The following is a 19,425-nucleotide window of genomic DNA, read 5'->3' as shown; positions in this document are numbered from 1 at the left end:
TAAATGTCTCCAGCGACTCCCAGTTCCACCTCTTTGGAAACTCCACATATTTTGTTTCTCTTTTAGGATTCTTATGTATTACATTCTACCTTGTAATGCAAATATACATAGACACAGACATACACACCCCTTTATGAGTCACTCAAATTATCTCTGTATCCCCTTTAGGAATAAAACATTTGTAAATAATATGCATTTGAAGTATTCATTGCACTTAACTGTAGTGCCTTTTAAATTATATGCATAACTTTTGCTTTACTAGGAATGAAAACTATACCACTCCTCATTACAATGCAAATTAAATTTTATAGGCCAGACAATCTGAACATTTTACCCCACAGTGTTGAGGTTCAAATATATTTAAGGTTCAACAGCTCCCTCTCGTGGCCCCAAAGGGAAACAGGGTCCTGAGGGTCCTGAGTTTTACAATTCAAAATTTCAATTTATTTTTATTTTATATTTTTCAATTTATTTTTAGAATTTAAAATTGAAATGGTTCTCAGTCAACTTCAGTTTTGAGATTTTTAAATCAGTTACTGGCACGTACTGGCAAATTTATTTACCATAAAGACTTTATCTTCCTGCCAAGAATAAATATAAGCAGTTATTTGAAAATTTAGGTCAATGGTTTCCAACTCCTATAACTGTAAATCTGTCATATATTTTGTTTAATGTTAATAAAACATTTAATTAAGGTTAAAAAGCAAAAATCTTTTCAGAAATTCATATACTTTCTCAGTATATGGGAGTGAATGAATCTGAGAATTCAGTATAGCACTAGTATTCTTTTGTATTTTTGTGAGCAATGTCAATTACAAATTAGTTAAAAGTTCAGGTGTTAAAACTAGAGAATCAGATGCTCAAAAGCTTGAAGTAGAACAGTTTAAAACAAGGAACTAAGTGAAATACCAAAACATGAAAGCCTCAAAGCACAAATCTCAAGGAGGTCCTAATCCCTCCAGTTACCACACCTTTAGAGGGTTTCATGTCAACAGAGAAAAGCTGTCTGCAGGAGGTCGCGTCCTGGTCCTTGGTGGGTCTCCACCCTCCAAGGTGGGCTTCCTAAGGTAGAAACTGAGGTCTGCACATTCCACAGTGAGGGCTTAAACATCAATAAAGCTGAAATGTCTGGATTCTGTCAGGGACAGGTTTTTAGCGGTTTCTTACAGCAATAGGAATCCAAAGGGAAAATCCACACGCAGGTAAAGCTTCCAATATTAACGAGGTCACATTACCAACCATGGGTATCCATTGCACTGTTGCCCAATGGAACCAGTGAGGACTGATGGAGTTAGGGTCCCCACCCCTTTCTCCCTGCAGTCCTTCTTTGTTTTTTTTGTTTGTTTGTTTGCTTTTTGTTTTTGTCCAAAACTTACACATCTTCCAGTAGACTTATAATACCAAACACAAAGCAAATTCTATGGAAATAGGTGCTGTACTGTGCTGTTTAAGAAAAAAGGCCAAGGAGGGAAAAAAGCTTGTACCTCTTTAGTACACAATTTAAAAAAATTTTTTTGATCCTCAGTTGGTTGAATCTGTGGATGCAGAACCAGCAGACAGAGCTGATAGCATGTCATATTTATGTACTTGTATATTAAAATATGTTAAACCCTAAGGCTATATTGATCCAGTAAAAAACAAAACCCCTCAAACACTCCTGGGTTTTACCACTGTAAAATATCTTTAAATGTAAGACTCTTAGGTCTGGTTTTCCACCACTGTGACATGACTAATTTGTATTTTTTCCCAAAATAAAATCACTAAGTTTGCCTACAAATTGGTTGGCCTAAATAGCAGAACATTTAGTGGTAATACTATAGAACAATAAAATTCATGTGTGGCCTCAGATTATCACGACAAAAGACCTCACTTCAAAAGGGAAGATGCTGCCAAAGGACACCTGACAGAGGTATTTCGAAAGTTGAAAAAAGCGAAGATCTGTCAGACTCATAATGTAGACAGGATTCACCCAAGAGAGAAGGAAGAGGGAAAAGGAGGAAGGAAGCGGAGTTGTTCTTACCAGGTTTGGGTCACTGGCCACTCGGGAAGACAGATCCTGTAAAGTAAGAAAAAGATGCACTATTAGTGCACAGAGATGTGAAAATGGGTTATTTCAAGTTAAATTAGAATATTAGACAGAACTCTGACCTAAAAAATATGTAAAGAAAAAACATACACATACAAAAATATATACAAACATCTGTGTGTATATGTTACACATACGTGCATGCACACACACACACACACACACACACACACACACGTCTCACATGGCCTTAATAGCAGATTTTTATAGCACAGGGAAAAATCTATGCCTATTATATTTGAATTACATCAGCCCCAGAATTCAGGCATTGCATTTCATAACCAAAAGCTTAGAGTTTCAAGACCATTGAACTCTGGTTAAGAACAGACTACATAGATTCAAATTCCAGCCCACCAATACTTGCTGTGTGAGCCAGGGCAAGTGATTCAATTTTTCTGGAGGGAATAACAACAGAAAATTGTGAAAATTAAATGAGTTAATGTATTGCTGTGCTGTGAATGTGTCCCCCAGAAGTTCATGTGTTGGAAACTTAGCCCCAAATTCATGTTGATGGTATTTGGAGGTGGGGTCTTTTGGAAGTGATTGGAATTAGATGAGGTGGGGAACCCCATGATGGCATTAGTGGCTTTATACAAAGAGAAAGAGAGACCTGAGCTAGCACTCTTGCTCTGTCTTGGGAGTGATGCCCTCTGCCTTTTATGATGCTCACCAGATGATGAGTAGAGGCCAGCACCATGCTGTTGGACTTCACAGTTTCCAGAACTGTGAGCCAAATAAGCTTCTATTCTTTATAAATTACCTGATCTTAGGCATTTTGCTATAGCAACAGAAAACAGACTAAGACAGATATGTATAGGGTTTAGAAGAGTAACTGGCACATTGTTCAAATACGTAAATCTATGTTGTTATTTTTGGGATTTGTTCTCTGTGGATAAAATTGGACAATTTCTCAGGAATTCTCATTCCTTTAAAGATATTTAGTCAACTCTCTTTCCAGTGCACATATGGCCTCCACCTGGGAAGGGTATTTTTTCATAGTTCCTTCCTACTGCCTAACTCCACTGTGGCACATCACTGTCATCTATCACCTTCTGGTAGCACGCCTTCACTTGACTCTGCCTGCCACTTCTTTGCTAGGGTGCATTCATTATACCCTCCAGATGGGCATCCACCATTCATTCTTTGATTCACCAGCCTAGCATATATTTATTGATTGTGAGTCATGGGCTTAAGAAAGAGCAACATTCATTAGCCAGACCTGACTTCTCTGCACCTCTGGAATTGATCATGGCCGTGTTACCATGCTGGGAATTTAGACTTGGATAGGGGCATAACTGCCTACCCATTGCTGAACCAGGGGCATACTATAAATCCTGGGGTCCTCTAGGCGCTTCTCTTTAAATAAAGACTGTCTTAGTCATGTTCTGCTGCTATAACTGAATACCACAGATTGGGTAATTGATAAAGAATAGAGATATATTTAACTCACGGTTCTGGAGGCTGGGTAGTCCAAGGTCAGATGTGAATCTGGCAAGGAACTTTTTGCTAATGGAGATGCAATACAGAGACCTGAAGTGGCATAAGGCATCAGCTGGTAAGAGGGCTCATGAAAAATATCACACTGGCTTTTATCACAGATGCACTCTTGCAACAACTAACCCACTTTGCCAGTAATCCATTAATCCATGAATTCGCAAATGGATCAAGTTATTTGTGAGGGCAAAGTCCACATGATCAAATTAGTTCTCAAAAGTCCTACCTCTAAATACAATGACTTGGGGATCCAGTTTCCAGCACATGAATTCCATGGAACATTCAAACCTCAGCAAGAACACAATAAAAACTTCTGAAAGAATATAGATACACAACAACTATGAAGTTGGAAGCAAGGAGGAAGGCAGAAGATGGAGGGTACCCTCAGCCTCATAGGCTATTCATGGGACTGCGGGAAATTGAGCCTGCTCAGGAATAGAATCAGTGGTGCTTAAGGTCAACCCAAAGACCTTGCTTGGTTATAGACACAAAAGGGCAAATTTAAGTCCAACTTCCTGGGTGCAGTTTGTATTTTTGTCCCAGGCAGCTACTGAAGGATAGATATCCCAAATTCTTCTAACAAGAACCCAAGAAAAATTAGAAGCCAGTTAAATGAAATTGGTGCAATAACCAAGGTGAAATCAGAAATGGGAAGACTTCATTTTTTTGGATCTTCATAAAAACTGTCACTGCTGGGAAACAGGGAGAGCAGCAACTGCCTCTCAGGGCAACCAGAGCAAGGTCCCAGAAGGAATGGAGAGCTGCCAGTGTGGCAAAAACTAGCTCCATTGTCAACTTGGACGCAACCCACCTAACCAGGAGGAACCACCCAGACACAGAGAAGAATAAATCAGAAATGCAAGGCCAAGGACAGAAGAACTGTAGGAGCATCTGAGGAAGATGCACGAAGCACCCTGAATCCTGCCAAGGAACAAAGAGACTTGGAATGGAGTTCCTGTCCTTTTATTTATGTGACTTCCGTATCAAGATTCTTGTCACTGTGGTCACACCATACCCTCTCCTGCAACACACATCACGCACCCTCCAAATCCCCGTGGAGCTGAGGGGTACTGGCAATGAATGAACAGGATAGTGAGCGTGTCTTTAGAGGTGGAGAGTGAAGGAGAACAAAATTCAATAAGGAAAACATTGAGTCTGGGGTGTGGCTCAGTGGTAGTGCGCTTGCCTAGCATGCGTGAGGCACTGGGTTTGATCCTCAGCACCACATAAAGATAAATAAATAAAAATATAAAGGTTCATCCACAACTAAATATATGTTAAAAAAAAAAAGAAAACATCATTGTATTTTAAATTATCTCTAAAAAAAATCATCAACTTCATTTTAATTATTTAGGTTTTGTTATGATGGGGGCCAGGGAAGTTTATAAAATGTGGTTGACAGTTCAGGGAGAGGTACTGGGAGAGCCTTCCAGGAAAAGCTGGCATCTGGGAGGGTTGTCAGGATCAATAGCCATTTGCTAGCCAAGGAGGGCTGGGTCAGCCTGAGGTGGGCTTGAGGAGACTTGTGCAGGGGTGGGAAGTGTTTTGTGTGCCTGTTTCTGAGGATGCTCTTTTGGGAGGTAGCTAGTCAGTAATTCACTATGACCAGAGGAGACAGGAAGGGAGTGGTAAGAAATGAAGCCAAGAGGAGACAGTTAGATGAACTGCTTAGGAGTTTAGGATGGATCCTCAAGACCTGACATGATATGGGAATTAACCCAGGGGTGTTTAACCACCGAGCCCCATCTCCGCATCTCGAGTCTTTTTTATTTTTATTTTTATTTTTGAGACAGGCTCTTGCTGAGTTGCTTAGGACCTTGTAAGTTACTGAAACTGGCCTTGAATTTGTGATCCTCCCGCCTCAGCCTCCCAAATTGCTGGGATCACAGGCATGCACCACCACACCTGCCTCTATCTGTGCTTTTGATAAGTCACCTTCTAATAGAGATTTCAGGAAGATAAATGAAACTCAAAGGCAGGGTTATCTCTGAAATTTTATTTATATTGATGTGTACTTTGAAGCAAGGATTTTCTTAAGATGTACAATCCAACTAGTACTTCTCAGTGAAACATAAGGTGATAGGGCGTTAACTTACATACTCCGAATATTTTTGAAAAGAAAATTAGTCAGGTACATTTTCACTTTTTATCTTGAGACAGGATCATGCAGAGGCTGACCCTAAACTTGCAATGCTCCTGCCTCTCTAACCAATTTATCTTTTCTTTTTTTTTTTTTTTTTTTCTGCCTCCAGGGCCTGTCTTGCCAAGACTTAGAGAGGTCCCATCTAGGAATGACAGGCCTTGTTCTGCTAAGAAAACATGGCTTTTACCATAAAAATCCAAAGTGCCAAAAATGAAACCTGTGCCAGATGTGCAGTAATCCCATGGAAACGTTAACCTGAAAGGGAAATGACATGAAGCCAAAGTAACATGTATGAATTATGACCTTGACCACTGCATCAAAGATCTCCTCTCACCTTGCTTGATAACCTACCTTGTCTTTCTGTTAAAGAAGGTCATTAGATAGCAATAATAAACATTCAGGGAAGACAAACACAATTTTATTATAAACTAAGAAACAACTAAATAGATTACTAAAATATTCTTTGACCAAAATAACTGACAAGGAGATATGTCAGTCATGAGAACACCTGAGAGAATTAATTTTTAAATACTTTTGTGATTGCACTTTTGAACTCTGGATTGTGAACATTTCCAACTATAAATGCCAGTCTGAGTCATCATGCCATTTAACCTCTAAATAATTTAATATCCTTTCCAAAAAGGAGATACTTTCTTATATAATCATTGCACCATTATTGCACTAAACATAATTATAATTTTTCCTTAATTAATTCTTTAGTCCAATGATTCATTTACCAAAAAGCATTGTTCCAGAAATTTGTTTATAAGCCAGTTTAGGACTCAGAGATCATTTCACACAAGAAGATCTATAAGTCATATTTCACCTGAATTAGAACAATTTTCCACTAAAAATGGTAGAAAGTAATGCTTATGCATAGCAGTATTTTATAACCAAGTAGAATAACCTGGAATAAACATCTTTGTATTCATTGTTTGTATTCATATATTAAATGATATCTTAGGATATGCTGCTATTCTACGAAAATCAAGAATTATAATCACCCTTGGAATCTTGATTCATGCTACCACAATCCTTCCCAGAAAGTTCTAGAGACAAATGTTTCTCTCACTTCATTTATATTGGAGTCATCTAGGTATCTGGTTAAAATGCAAATTCTGGTTCAGAACTACTTGGGAGGGGCTCCCACATTAACATCTATTTATAGTCTGTCCATCGCCCACCTATTATGGGTTAAATCGTGTCCCCCCCAAAATCAGACATTAAAGTCCTAAACTCCCATAATTTAGGATGTGACCTTGTTTGGAAACAGGGTAATTAGGTAATGTGAAGTCATGGCGGGGCTAATCATATGACTTGTGTCCTTATAAAAAGGGGGAATCTGGACACACACAGGCACACGGAACAATACCACGTGACCCTTATGATCAGTAAGGAAAGGGAGCACTCCTTTCTGCTCCTGCAAAATCACCCCCCTATTCTGCAGCTCAGTCCTTCAGGGGAGCCTTTTCACTGCAGCTACAGCCTAAGAACTTCCCGCTTATCCTTCAAGGCTCGAAATAGGAAGTCATTTTGCCCTATCTGAAATGTCACATGCACATGAATAATGATTCTATAAAATGCTAGCAAGACTTAACATGTACCAAGCACATATAGTATTTAATTTAATTCTCATAACACATACAGGAGGTAAGTAGTGCTAGCCCATCTTAAAATAAAAAAATGGGGCGGGGGCAGTGCAGGGAATTGAACCCAAGATCTTGAGTATGTTAGCAAGTGCCCTACCACTGAGCTGGATCCCCAGCCCCTTCTTCCTGAATTTAAAGTTAAAGAACTCCCTCCCCGTGAAGATCACATAGCTTGGCACTACTCCAGCAGGATCTTAAGCCCAGAAGTTGGTCACCCCCAGTGCCCCAGCTACTGGCTACAGACAAGATCGTCACACATAAAACCTGTCCCCCCATACAGACAAGCATCACCCCAAAAAACAGACTGGTCAGGCAGTGAGCAGGCAACCCAGAGCCTCCCTCCCTTCTTCCAGACAGATCCTGGATAGAGTCACTGAACTCTGCAACAGGGTACTACCCTCAGTGCTCAGGGCCACTAGGCAACCAGGCATTGGCTCTCAAAAGCCTTGACAAGTTGGTTAGGGTAAGGCATCAACAGGAAGAAGGACAACACAAGAGGGACAGCTAAGGGCTGGACGGGAAGATCCCTCAGTGGGGGTGGGGGGTGGGGGGCGGGATGGGGAAGACTACACAAGATCAGCCTGCAAACTCCATCTCAGAAGAAAGGTCAACTTCATGCTGGCACTATAGCACACACCTGTAACCTCAGCAGCTCAGGAGGCTGAGGCAGGAGGATCACAAGTTCAAAGCCAGCCTCAGCAATTTAGCAAGGCCCTAAGTAACTCAGTGAGACCCTGTCTCTAAATAAAATATAAAAAAGAGCAGGGGATGTGGCTCAGTGGTAAACTCCCCCCCCCCCACTGGGTTCAATCCCTGGTACCAAAAAAAAAAAAAAAATCCTTTGTAAAAGTATGACTACACAAATGGTGTGCCTTTACTTCATGTATAAACAGACACACAGTATGTATCCCATTTGTGTTCAATAAAAAAAAAAAAAAAAAAAAAAGGCCAATTTTGATCTGGAAGCAGGGAGGGCAGCCAGTGCCTTGACATCATCTTTTCATGCTGGCTTTGTGATGATCACAAAGCAAGAGCATTCCTTCCTTCACAGCACTGTGGCTCTTAGAATAAAATCCTACAATAACTCCCCTCATCAAGGAGGAATACAGTGGTAGGAGTTAGGGTTCTGTGTCTGGTTGCTCTCCTGAATTCCCCACTTGTAAGCCATGTGACGAGGTATCAGCCTCACTGACTCAATTACTCAGCTGTTCAATGGGATCCTAACTGTACATATTCCATAGATTACTGTGATGATTAAATGCAATAGTAGATATTCAGTGATTAGCTTAGTTCCTCCCAATTAGTGCTCTACAAATCATAGCTCTCATTATTACAAGGACCACCTGACCTGGCTTCTGCCTGGTCCTTCTGCTCTGTGTTGCCTTCCCTAAGTCCCCTTCAGTTTGCTGAGCTCATCTTGGCCTTCTTTGTGTTCCTTCCTATGTCACAGTACATGTGATGGAAGCATGAGGGGGATATGTTTGTCAGGTAATTGCCTGAAACCGTTGCTCATTCATATTGTTTATAGATTTTTTTTCCTGTCACATTTGAAATCTAAGGCAGTAAGGAAGCACAATGTCCCAAAATGCTCAAGGTGCTATGATGGCCTTATATATTTATCTAGTTGCTAATGAATTAGTTATCCCCATAAAGGCTCAGAATAAAAACACTTATATATCCCAGGAATAGGAAAACTTCTTCTTTCTTTCTTTTTTTTTTTTTTTTTTTTTTGAGAGGGTCTCAAGCCATCCTTCTGCTACAGATCTCCCAGGTAGCTGAGCCTATAGGTGAATCCCACCATACCTGACTTGGAAAACTTTTTAATACAAGGTAATAACTACTAATGAATGCTGATAACTCACCCTTTATATCCTCCCAGACAGACTTTAATATGTCAATTATTAATCTCTCACCCAATAATAGTATGATGGATGTTTACTCACAAAATACTGTCTTTTCTCTGCAGTTTACACTGAAAACTGAAGGAATGTCACAGGCACCTATGGCCAATTCTAGCTCAACTATTCGGATCCTTTGCTTCTCAGGGTAATGTCTTCTATCCAGAATTATGAGTCCACAGGGGGTAATTGTGTAGCTGAATAGGTGATAATTATGCAAGAACCAGTGTACTGTCTTTTAGAAGGTCAGCTCTAAAGGTCAAGGGGTTGGAAGTCTTTATAAAGGAAGGAAAAAAATGTCAGTTATGCCACTGTGTGCAGGAACAAGAATCCACTCCTCCATTGGCAAAAATGCTTAGACTGCTTCTTTCTAGGACCCAGATTCAACTTTTAAGATTTGTCGGCAAATCTAAAAGAATGGGTATTCATGGGAAATGGCCCTCTATGTTTTGTGTGATCTCAGACCCCTTTGCAAGATATTTATCAGCTGTTCTTCATCACACTGATAATATTATCTTAAGGGCAGTTGCAAGGACTAAAATCTTTGCTGTTCCTCTCCCACACCCCTGTCCCCACACCAAGAGTGGTGTAAGGACATAAACTCATTCCTTCACCAGACAGGAAAACTGTAATGACTGTACCTTTTTCCATACTCTAGATTCTCCAAAGCATCATTGAAATCATTACTTTCATTTTCTATATGCATACACTCTATCCCTGTACTTAAATATGAACTCTGGCCTGGAGTTACCCTGCCAGGCACCAACTGAACACTCTTCTTTAGCTACTTTCATGATCTAAGTCACTAGGCACCTGCCCATCAAAGATACCTGATTCTTGCCTCTAAACATACGCATATCTTTTAAGAACTTGGTTTCATCCATCCATCCATCCATCCACCCATCCATCTATCCATCCACCCACCCATCCATCCATCCATTCACAGTAAACAGTATAAGAATTTAAATCATTTTGAAATGTGAGCATTAGGTACTGGCTGCCAAAGAACAGGGTTTATTTGTAATTCAATGCTCATGTTATTTTCCAGCAATCATTAATTCCTAGCAAGTCAGAGAAAGCAGAGTTCTTTCAAATTAAGAACTCTCAAAGAATTGCTCACTTTGAGAAACTGAGCTTTTAAAATTCAAAGCAAGTTGGCAAAGATAAAAAATGTAATAAAAGTCGTTATATAAAATGGAATGTAGATGTATTTTCAAATGTATATCAATTAATCTGATTTATTTTCACATATCATAGATTGAAATAATAATAATAGAAAAGTCAACATCAAGAGTTGAACTTTACAATTTCTGCTGCAAAGCTGATGGTGGGAAGGGGTTCTTAGTCTATAGGTGGTTGCATTTTGTCATCCATTTATGAAATTGACAAAGTTTTGGATTTTGGAGCATTTAAGATTTCATATTCTCATATTAGTTCCACCTGTAATGAACCATGGCTAATGCATAATGTAAAAATAAATATTTTGAAAATATTTTGCATTAGCAAAAAATGGACTGACTTTGTACAGTCATATTACTCATAATTAATATTCTGCCTTAATAATTGCTTAGAACGCATTATATGCAATTAGAGCTCTATTAGTTAACTACCAACAGAGCACGTAAAATACTGATTATACAAGGAAGATTCTAATCTTTGTTCTGTGATTTTATTTAATCCTAGGTTTTCTCTAATGCTAGTTGTTATCATCAAAGCCCCTTCATGCTTCCCAAGAAAAATTATACTTTACTTGACATGTTGCACAGAAGCCTACTTAATTCAGATTCCTAATGAAGATATACATAGTACTGTCTTTTCTTGTGTATTTGAACTGTCAGTCTTTTTAAAAGTCTGATTTACTATCGTCTCTTGTAAACTTGGTTATCTTAAGGCTCAGTAATGTAATTGTTTCTGGTGTCAGAGAAGCTATTTGGGGGTTTCTGATACCGAAATATCAAGATTGCTTAATTCAACACTTTGCTTGAGTTATTTGATATAGGTAGTCTCCTCTCTAGTTATATGTGTACATCTATGAATACACAGGATACATAGGTGCAAGCACACACACACACACACACACACACACACACACACACACCTGTGTTCATAGACCAGTGTGGGGGAAATGCTACAAACAGAACCTCGAACACCCAGACAAATGGCATTTCAAGTAGCTGTGCAAATGTCCAAGTTTTTAAGGCTGAACTAAAGCCCTCAGGGAAAGAAACCTACCCACACACCCTTGGCCTGAGTTCATCAGGAGAATCAATAGAAGAAGAAATGGCAGCAATTTTCTCCATTCACTCCCACATTCAGAAAAAGAAAAATATTTAGCTGTACTCCTTCTGGGCACGTCAGAGCCAAAGGTTCCCAGGGGCCTGCTGTGGCTTGAATATGATTTGGATGTCCCTCAAGGGCCCATTGTGATTGAAGGCTCCATCCCCGGGGTGGTTCTACTGGGAGGCCTGGTGGGAGGTTCTCAGATAGGTGGGGATGTGCTCTTGGAAGATAGTTCTCCTGGGACCCACAAAGGTCTCTTGAAAGGGTCATAAAAGGAGCAAGCCTGTCCCCTCCTCTCCTCGCTGCTCTCAGTTCCGCCATTGCTATTTGCACCATGAGGTAAAGCAGCCCTGACCACTGAACCTGCACTAAACTGTCTAGACTTGAACCTCCAAAATATGAACTAAATGATCTTCCCTTTCTTACTCAGTAGCTTGTCAGATATTTCATAAGATTGACACAAAACTGACTGATACAGGGTCCCATTCCAAATGGGGATGATTCATTTGATAGCAATACTGTATGTAATGCTGATTGGGACCTGAGAGCAGCATCAAGTTGGAGATTTGTTACCTTCAGGGAGTACCAATAGCGCACCCGTGAGAGGGTTGGGTCCAGGTGTGCTAGATACTCTTCCCTCCCTCCCTCGTAGAGCTAGGCGAGGCTCTGGCAGACTTCCTTCAGGCAGACTCTGGGGAACTAGCAAATTGGTAAAGCATTTTTGCTGCTTCTTATTCTTGTAGTCTTGTCAGCCTAACGGGAAGGGACTGAAGGATCCCAAACAGCAATGCCAATACCCCCATCTGGCCAGTCCTCCAACCACTTAGGCCCATCTTGTGTTTTCCCAAGTCCAGAATGCTTTTTCACAAATCTTATCACCGGCTCCCCGGCTCTCTCCTCAAAAGTATGTTCCTCTCTCTGCTCTCTACAGAGTACAGCTCTACTGTGACATTTAGCTCCTTTTGGAATTCATTTGGTAACACTAAAGTCATGTTCACAATTCTGAATACCCTGAGAAAAGGATTCTTCATCTACACCTGTGTCTGCAAGCCTAGCATGGAATTTGGCATGCACTTATCATTTAATATTGCCCCACTATCTATTTTTTTAAACCTCTTTAATCACAGGCATGTGATAAACTCTTAAGTGGATGGACAGATAAATAAATGACATTATAGACCTCTTACAATACAATGACCTTGTGTGGCAGAGGAAGAAAGCTGTTAAAAGCTTGTTTGAAGCTCATGCCTCCAGCATGCACCTGCACTGCACTTTGCTGAACACCACCCACCCCCACCAAGGTCACTCCCTCTCATCACCTTGTTCACAGTCCACCTGTCCACTCCTGTTCCCACCGTTACCTTGGGTGGGTTCAGTGATGGGGCGGACTTGTTTCACAACTGTCTGCTCTCATGGGAACTAACTCACTCCCAAAATAATGACATTAATCCATTCATAAGGGCTCTGCTCCCATGATCTGAACACTTCCCGCTAAGTTAATAAACTTAGTCCAGACCCTCTTTTCTAATAATCTGGATTGAGTGGTAATGCCAAGTTCTTCATTGTGACCATACCAATTTTCAACTCTCACCAGTAGTGAATGAATGTTTGATTGTACTACATCTTCTTCACATTAGCATTATCCGACTTAAATAATCTGCCAATTTTAGGGGTGTGGAAAGTCATCTTTTGGTGGTTTTAGTTTGCGTTTTGATGTTTACTAATTAGGATAAACATCCTTCTTTATGTTTATAGACTGACTCACTGTTGAATATATTCTACTACACTGCCTTATCTTTCAAATTTGGCAAATTGACCATTTAGTATTGTTACAAGTCAGGTATTTGGGTTAGAAATATTAACAATGGAAGAGCTGCTTCTAATTTGCTTTGTGTAGATATCTAAGTAGAGGAAAGTCTGCTATAAAAAGCAGAAGGGGGGGCAGTGAAAAAAAATGGAGTAAAAGGAACCAGATTTACTCTTTCGCCTAAAAAAATAAAAATCTAAAAAATGAAACAATAGTTTTCAAACATTAGACAGCAGGCAACACTTAACAGTGATCCCAGAAAGACAGGGACAAATAAGGTGAACCCTTTTCTTGCCCCAGTAATTGTCAGGAGGGAGTTTCTGGCTGTAGCCCAAAGGGAAGAATCCGGTCTGTGTGAGCCCAGAAATCTCCCTGACTTGAAAGAGTGTTGGGAGTCCTGGAAGGACAAGTCTGTACACTTAATCCTACCACATGCAGCTGAGATGAAATAAAATGAGAGATACACTGTACTGTGTTTGATAAACGGTAAGATTCAATATTATCAATACTGTATGTCAAATCTCCCCAAGTTGATCTATGTATTTAGTCTACACAATCCAAATCCTATAGGCCTTTTCTCTCTCTCTCTCTCTCTCTCTCTCTCTCTCTCTCTCTCTCTTTTTTTTTTTTTTTTGGTATAAAATTAGAGTCTGTTTCCAAAATACAAGAAAATACAAAGTACCTAAAAGAGCCAAAACAACCTTGAAAAAAAAATTGGGAATACCTGATTTTGAGACATATAAAGCTACAGTTACCAAGGCAGTCTGGTATATGTGAAAAGATGGAAAAGTGATGATTGAACAGAGTACAGTCTAGAAATAAATTCATAAATACATGGTCAACCGAATTTCAACAAAAGTGGAAATTGAGCAGAAAGTGTAGTATTTTTTTTTTCAACAAATGGTGTTGGAACAGATGGACATTCATATGCAAAAAAAGAGCCACAATCCATATCTCACACCATATATAAAAACTAAGTCAAACTGAATCATATACCCCAAAGTTAAGCCTATGTATATAAAACTTCTGGACAAACACCTAGGAAAAAAAAATCACAATTGTGGGTTAGGCAAAGATTTCATAAATACAACAAAAACAATAAATCTATAAAAGAAAACATTGGATTTAATCAAAATTTAAAACTTCTGTTCTTTGAAAGACACTGTTAAGAAAATGAAAAGATAAGCCACAGGTTGAGAGAAAACATTTATAAATCACATATCTGATAAAGGCCTTTTGTCTAGAATATGCTTTGAAAAAACTCTCCAATGCAATAATATGAAAACAACCTGATAAAAATGGACAAAAGATTTGGATAAACATTTCATGAAAGAAGATACACATGATAAAATAAGAACATGAAAAAAGATCAACAGCATTAGTCATTATAGAAATGCAAATTAAAGTCTGTTTTAGTCAGCTATTTTTGGTTGCTATGACCAAAAGATCTGACAAGAACAATGTAGAGGAGGGAAAGTTTACTTCGGCTCGCAGTTTCAGAGGTTTGGTCTGTGGCTGGCCAACTCCACAGCTCTGGGTTCAAAGTATGACAGAAGGATGTGGAGGAAGAAAGCAGTCTAGGACATGGCAAGGAGGAAGCAGAGGGAGAGAGAGTGCCCCTCACCATGGACAAAATATACACCCTAAGGCACACCCCAGTAACCTACCTCCTCCAGTCACATACTACCTGTTTATAGTTACTGCCCAGCTAATCCATAAAAGTGGATTAATCCACTTATATGGCCATACTGCTCATAATCTAATCATTTCACCTCTGAAAATTCTTGCATTGTCTCCCACGGGAACTTTTGGGAGACACCTCATATTTAAACCATATCAAAACTACTCCAAGATACCACTACATAACTTCAGAATGGCTAAAATTTTAAAGACCGAGTGCGGTTGAGAATATAGGGTCGCTGGGACCCTTGTTCACTGCTGTTGGGAAATTGAAATGATAGAAGACATTGAAAAACACTTTGGCAGACTCAACAAATTGAACACAACCGCCACATGACCTAGTCATTCTGTAAATAGGTAATTACCCCAGGAGAAGAGAAAGTGTGTGCCCGCACAAAGAGCTATACAGAAATGCTTAAACTTATAATAGTCCCAAACTGTACGCAACACAAATGCCCCTCACAGGGGACTGGATAAATGACAAAATATGACTAAACAATACAAAGACAGGATTTAGTGATATGCAGAACAACATAGAGGAATCTCAAAGTAATTATGTTAAGCAAAAGAAGTCACACGCACACAAAAAAAGAGTTCATGCTGCATGCTATATGCTCTTATGCTGTATGATGCCATTCTAGAAAATGCCAACTAGTCCACAGTGACAGGAAACAGATCAGTGTTTGCCCAGGGGAAGAAATGGGTTGTGAAAGGGCATGAGTGTTCTACTTTTAGTAGTGATCATTATTTTGATTTGGTGATCATTTCACTAGTGTACACATATGTCAAAATTTATCAAGTCATACCCTTTAAATATGGGCCATTATGTATGTCCATGGTACCTCAAATAGACATAGAAAATCAAAGATAAAACATAACTGAACACCATTTCGGCTCACAAAATTTTTAGTTTACACTAATGGTTGTTTAGTAGGGGTCAAAATCAGTTTTAAGAGCCCAGGTTTGCTCCCCGCTCCATCCCACCCCGGGATCATTGCTGATCCTTACCAGAATGACTGAATATCCAGAATAAATATGTGCTATTCCATTATTCGGTGTTCTTAAGACGAATGGGACACAGGAAACAACTAGGCCTGAGCTGTGCTTCTCTACAAATGAACAGGAATGAAAGCCCCTACTTAGGAGATGATCTGGGTGGGCCCCAGATAATGGTAAGGTCCTCATCAAGCCAAGAGGGAGGCAGAAGTCAGAGAAGCAGGGGTGATGGAGGAAGTAGAGGACAGAGTGATGTGACTTCAGGCATTGAAGACGGAGGTGGGGCTGTGAGCCAATGGAGGCGACCACTAGAAGGCAAAAAAGGCAAGGAAACTGAGTCTCCCCAGAGCCTCCAGAGGGAAGGCAATCTGACTGGTCCCTTGAATTAGGTCCAGAGAAACCTGTTTTGGACTTCTGACTGACAGAGTCATATGATAATGATTTTTGTGTCACCGTAGGGCATTGATCCTGTGGTAATTTGTTATAGCACCAAGAGGAAACTAATACATAGCACACTGTCAGCACTTCATTTTCTCAGATTATGAGTAGGGTCTTTTCCAGAATGAACAACCTGATTTCTGCACGCCTCACAGATACCATATCATCCAGTTTGGTTATCTTTGTGCTGTCCACAGACTTCGAGTCCTTTAAAAAAGCAGTTCAGATATGGACAAAGCACATACCATAAGGGCTCCAACCAGCTCAGAATGCTGGGCTTCCTCTTCCTTCATTCACTTCAAGGCAGCCTCACCTTCCCCAGGTCTCCTCACCCGGGAGGTGAGCACTTTAGTTTTTTTGCTCTTGGGAAAGGTGATTTACTTGAATTTCTACACACTTCTCACCATCTCCACACTTTTCAAAGACATATCTTTTCATCTCAGTTGCAAATTAATATACTCATTAACACTACCTCCTCTATTTTCTGCCTTTTATCCCCATTGTAATTTTTGTTCAGTCATTTTTGGCATGAAGAATCTAAATGGCCTAGGTCACAAAACAGGGTTGATTGTGAATACAAAAATGCTAATCAGAAAAAGATGGAAATATGTGACACCAGATTTTTATACGAAAGAGAAAACCTCAGTTGGCCTTAACATTGCATCTGTTCTGAGTTGTAAACTGGCCTTTCAGGGCCACCTGCCAAAGTTGACCACTCTCATTGGCTTCTTATCTGGGCATGATTCATTTCAAGTAATCAGTATAATTAATGGTCTAAATATAGGCTAGAAATAATAGTAAGTTTAAAATCCAATGCCTGGTGTTGGTCGTGTTAATGTCAAACCCAATTAAATGGGATTCATCACAAGAAAGCTGAATCTTACTTGAATCTGATTAAGCCACACTGCAAAACTAAACTAAAATAATCTGTGATTTACATGTGTTCAAAGATCAAAAACTTTTCTTTGTTGTTGTGTTTTGATTTTTGTTTGTTTTTTTTTTTTTTTTTTTAAGGGACACAAATCAGAAGATCAGCTTTGCCTGAAAAATAATTTAAAAATAATGTTTAGCGGTTTGCCAAAAACAAAAGCAAGATGGCTATGTAACTTCCCTATCTGAAGTCTGCCAGGTTCTCAACCCTGTTGCTATTGACATTTTAGACAACATAAATCTTTATTTGGGAACCATCCTGACCTATGCCTTGTGGGGTGTTTAGCAGCACCCCTGGCTGCTACCCACTAGATGCCATAGCACCCTCACACATAATCATGACAATCAAAATCATCTCCAGCAATTGCTAATGTCCCCTGGGAGGCAAAATTACCCCTAGGTCAAGAAGACTGAGCTAAACTAACCCACTTGCAATAATGATTAAAGTAGATAATTTGTAACAATATTCTGATAGAATTTTAGCTTTTTATGTACCTTCTAGTCCAAATGTGGGATTAGGTGACAAGCTATTTTCTCCATATCTCCAAAAAGCAGTGGGGGTGAAAATCTTTTGCCCACCGACTATTAAAATTTTACTCTTTTGTTTTCAGCAATTAGTGTTATTTATTCCTTTACACTTAAAGACTCCAATTTTGCAAAGCTAGTATAAAAATATAAACAAACTAAACCTGCTATATATTTGCTCTCTTCTCACTAGTATTACTCACTGAAGAATAGAAAATGTCCCAATCATGGAAGAATGGGACCCATCCCCAACTCAGGGCATGACTTAGTCAGAGCCTTGAGGCAGGCAACTTCAGAGTAGTGCTGGCCAAGCCTGTCCTTTAAGTTCCTCTGCCACATCTCTGTCTTTATTCTAATAGAAAGTTCTACCTTTATTAAGGAAGATTCCATCACCCTCAGCTTCTACCCTCACTCTGCTCTCTGGAGCCACAGCAGAATACGCCCAATTCCTCCTCTATACACGGGTTTTTGGCCTCAGTGATGTTCCATTGGGATTACCTCAAGATGAGCCCCTCAAGGCCTTTCAGAGCTATCATTTTGCCTTAGATTTGGTCAAAGGTGCTTTTGTGGACCAGTCTAAGTCCCTAATACTTTCACAGTAGTGCCTCCATTTTACATTCTTTTCCAAGTTGGAATTTAGAATACCAAGAATGCATTTCCTTTACCCCCCAAATATAACAATGACAAGGGTACCCCTGGTTGGCAATAATGGGCCCTGACTCCAAAGCACTGGGGTCACTTCATAGTTGAGAAGGACATGTCATTGAACCTTCTTGCTACTTATTTAAAATAACAACAAAAGATGAAAGAAACCAGAAACCCAACTGCTGTGGCACACACCTGTAATCCCAGTAGCTTTGGAAGTGGAGGCAGGAGGATCACAAGTTCAAGGCCAGCCTCAGCAAGTTAGTGAGACCCTGTCTCAAAATAAAAAAAATAAAAAGGGCTGGGGATGTGGCTCAGTGGTTAAGCATACCTGGGTTCAATCCCTAGTACCTTAAAAAAAAGGAAAAAAAGAAAGAAAGAAAGAAGAAGCTGGAAACACATCTACCACTTCCTAGAGTCCAGGAAGGCAATGCTCACCTCCAGGTTGCTGCACCCTCCTCAGAGTGTCCTGAATATAATAAATGAGTTTAATTTCTTATTAAAATCTATTGGTCAACTACTTGAGAACTTTAGTCATAAACTGTAAATTCTTTTGAGAGTAGGGGTGATTTGCAGCTGGATATGATGTTCTATGGGAAAGCATATTTGAGATCTCCTTAGAAAGGTAGCCTGCTACTTTCTCTCCCTCTAACCATAGGATGAGCTTTTCTGTTTAATTCTGATTTAACCTAACCTTGAGGGCTTGAATGATGGTCTGAGATGTAACATAGGTGGGTCTGTGGGGAGGTTTGGGGCCTGGGTAGGCCAAATACATATATCAGTTCTCTGGTTCAGAGTGTCATTGACAAGTCTGGCATCAAGCATTTGACATCTCCTAGGGGCTCGTGGGGTTG

General features: G+C 39.8%; 1 protein-coding gene across 2 annotated transcripts in view; it reads right to left on the bottom strand.

Annotated features, from left to right (window-relative positions):
• The window catches only part of Spata13 (spermatogenesis associated 13), a 322,568-nt gene that overhangs the window by 287,040 nt on the left and 16,103 nt on the right, over window positions 1-19,425 (bottom strand). For both annotated transcript variants that reach the window (XM_047552797.1, XM_047552802.1), the window contains exon 2: window positions 2,021-2,056. In XM_047552797.1, coding sequence (XP_047408753.1) covers window positions 2,021-2,056 — 36 coding nt within the window. The remainder of the gene's footprint in view (window positions 1-2,020; window positions 2,057-19,425) is intronic.

The sequence above is a fragment of the Sciurus carolinensis genome, chromosome 5 (genome assembly GCF_902686445.1).
Source record: "Sciurus carolinensis chromosome 5, mSciCar1.2, whole genome shotgun sequence".
In the NCBI taxonomy this organism is placed as follows: Eukaryota; Metazoa; Chordata; class Mammalia; order Rodentia; family Sciuridae; genus Sciurus; species Sciurus carolinensis.
Note: the sequence above shows the minus strand (reverse complement) of the source record. Positions and strands in the feature narration are given on the sequence as shown.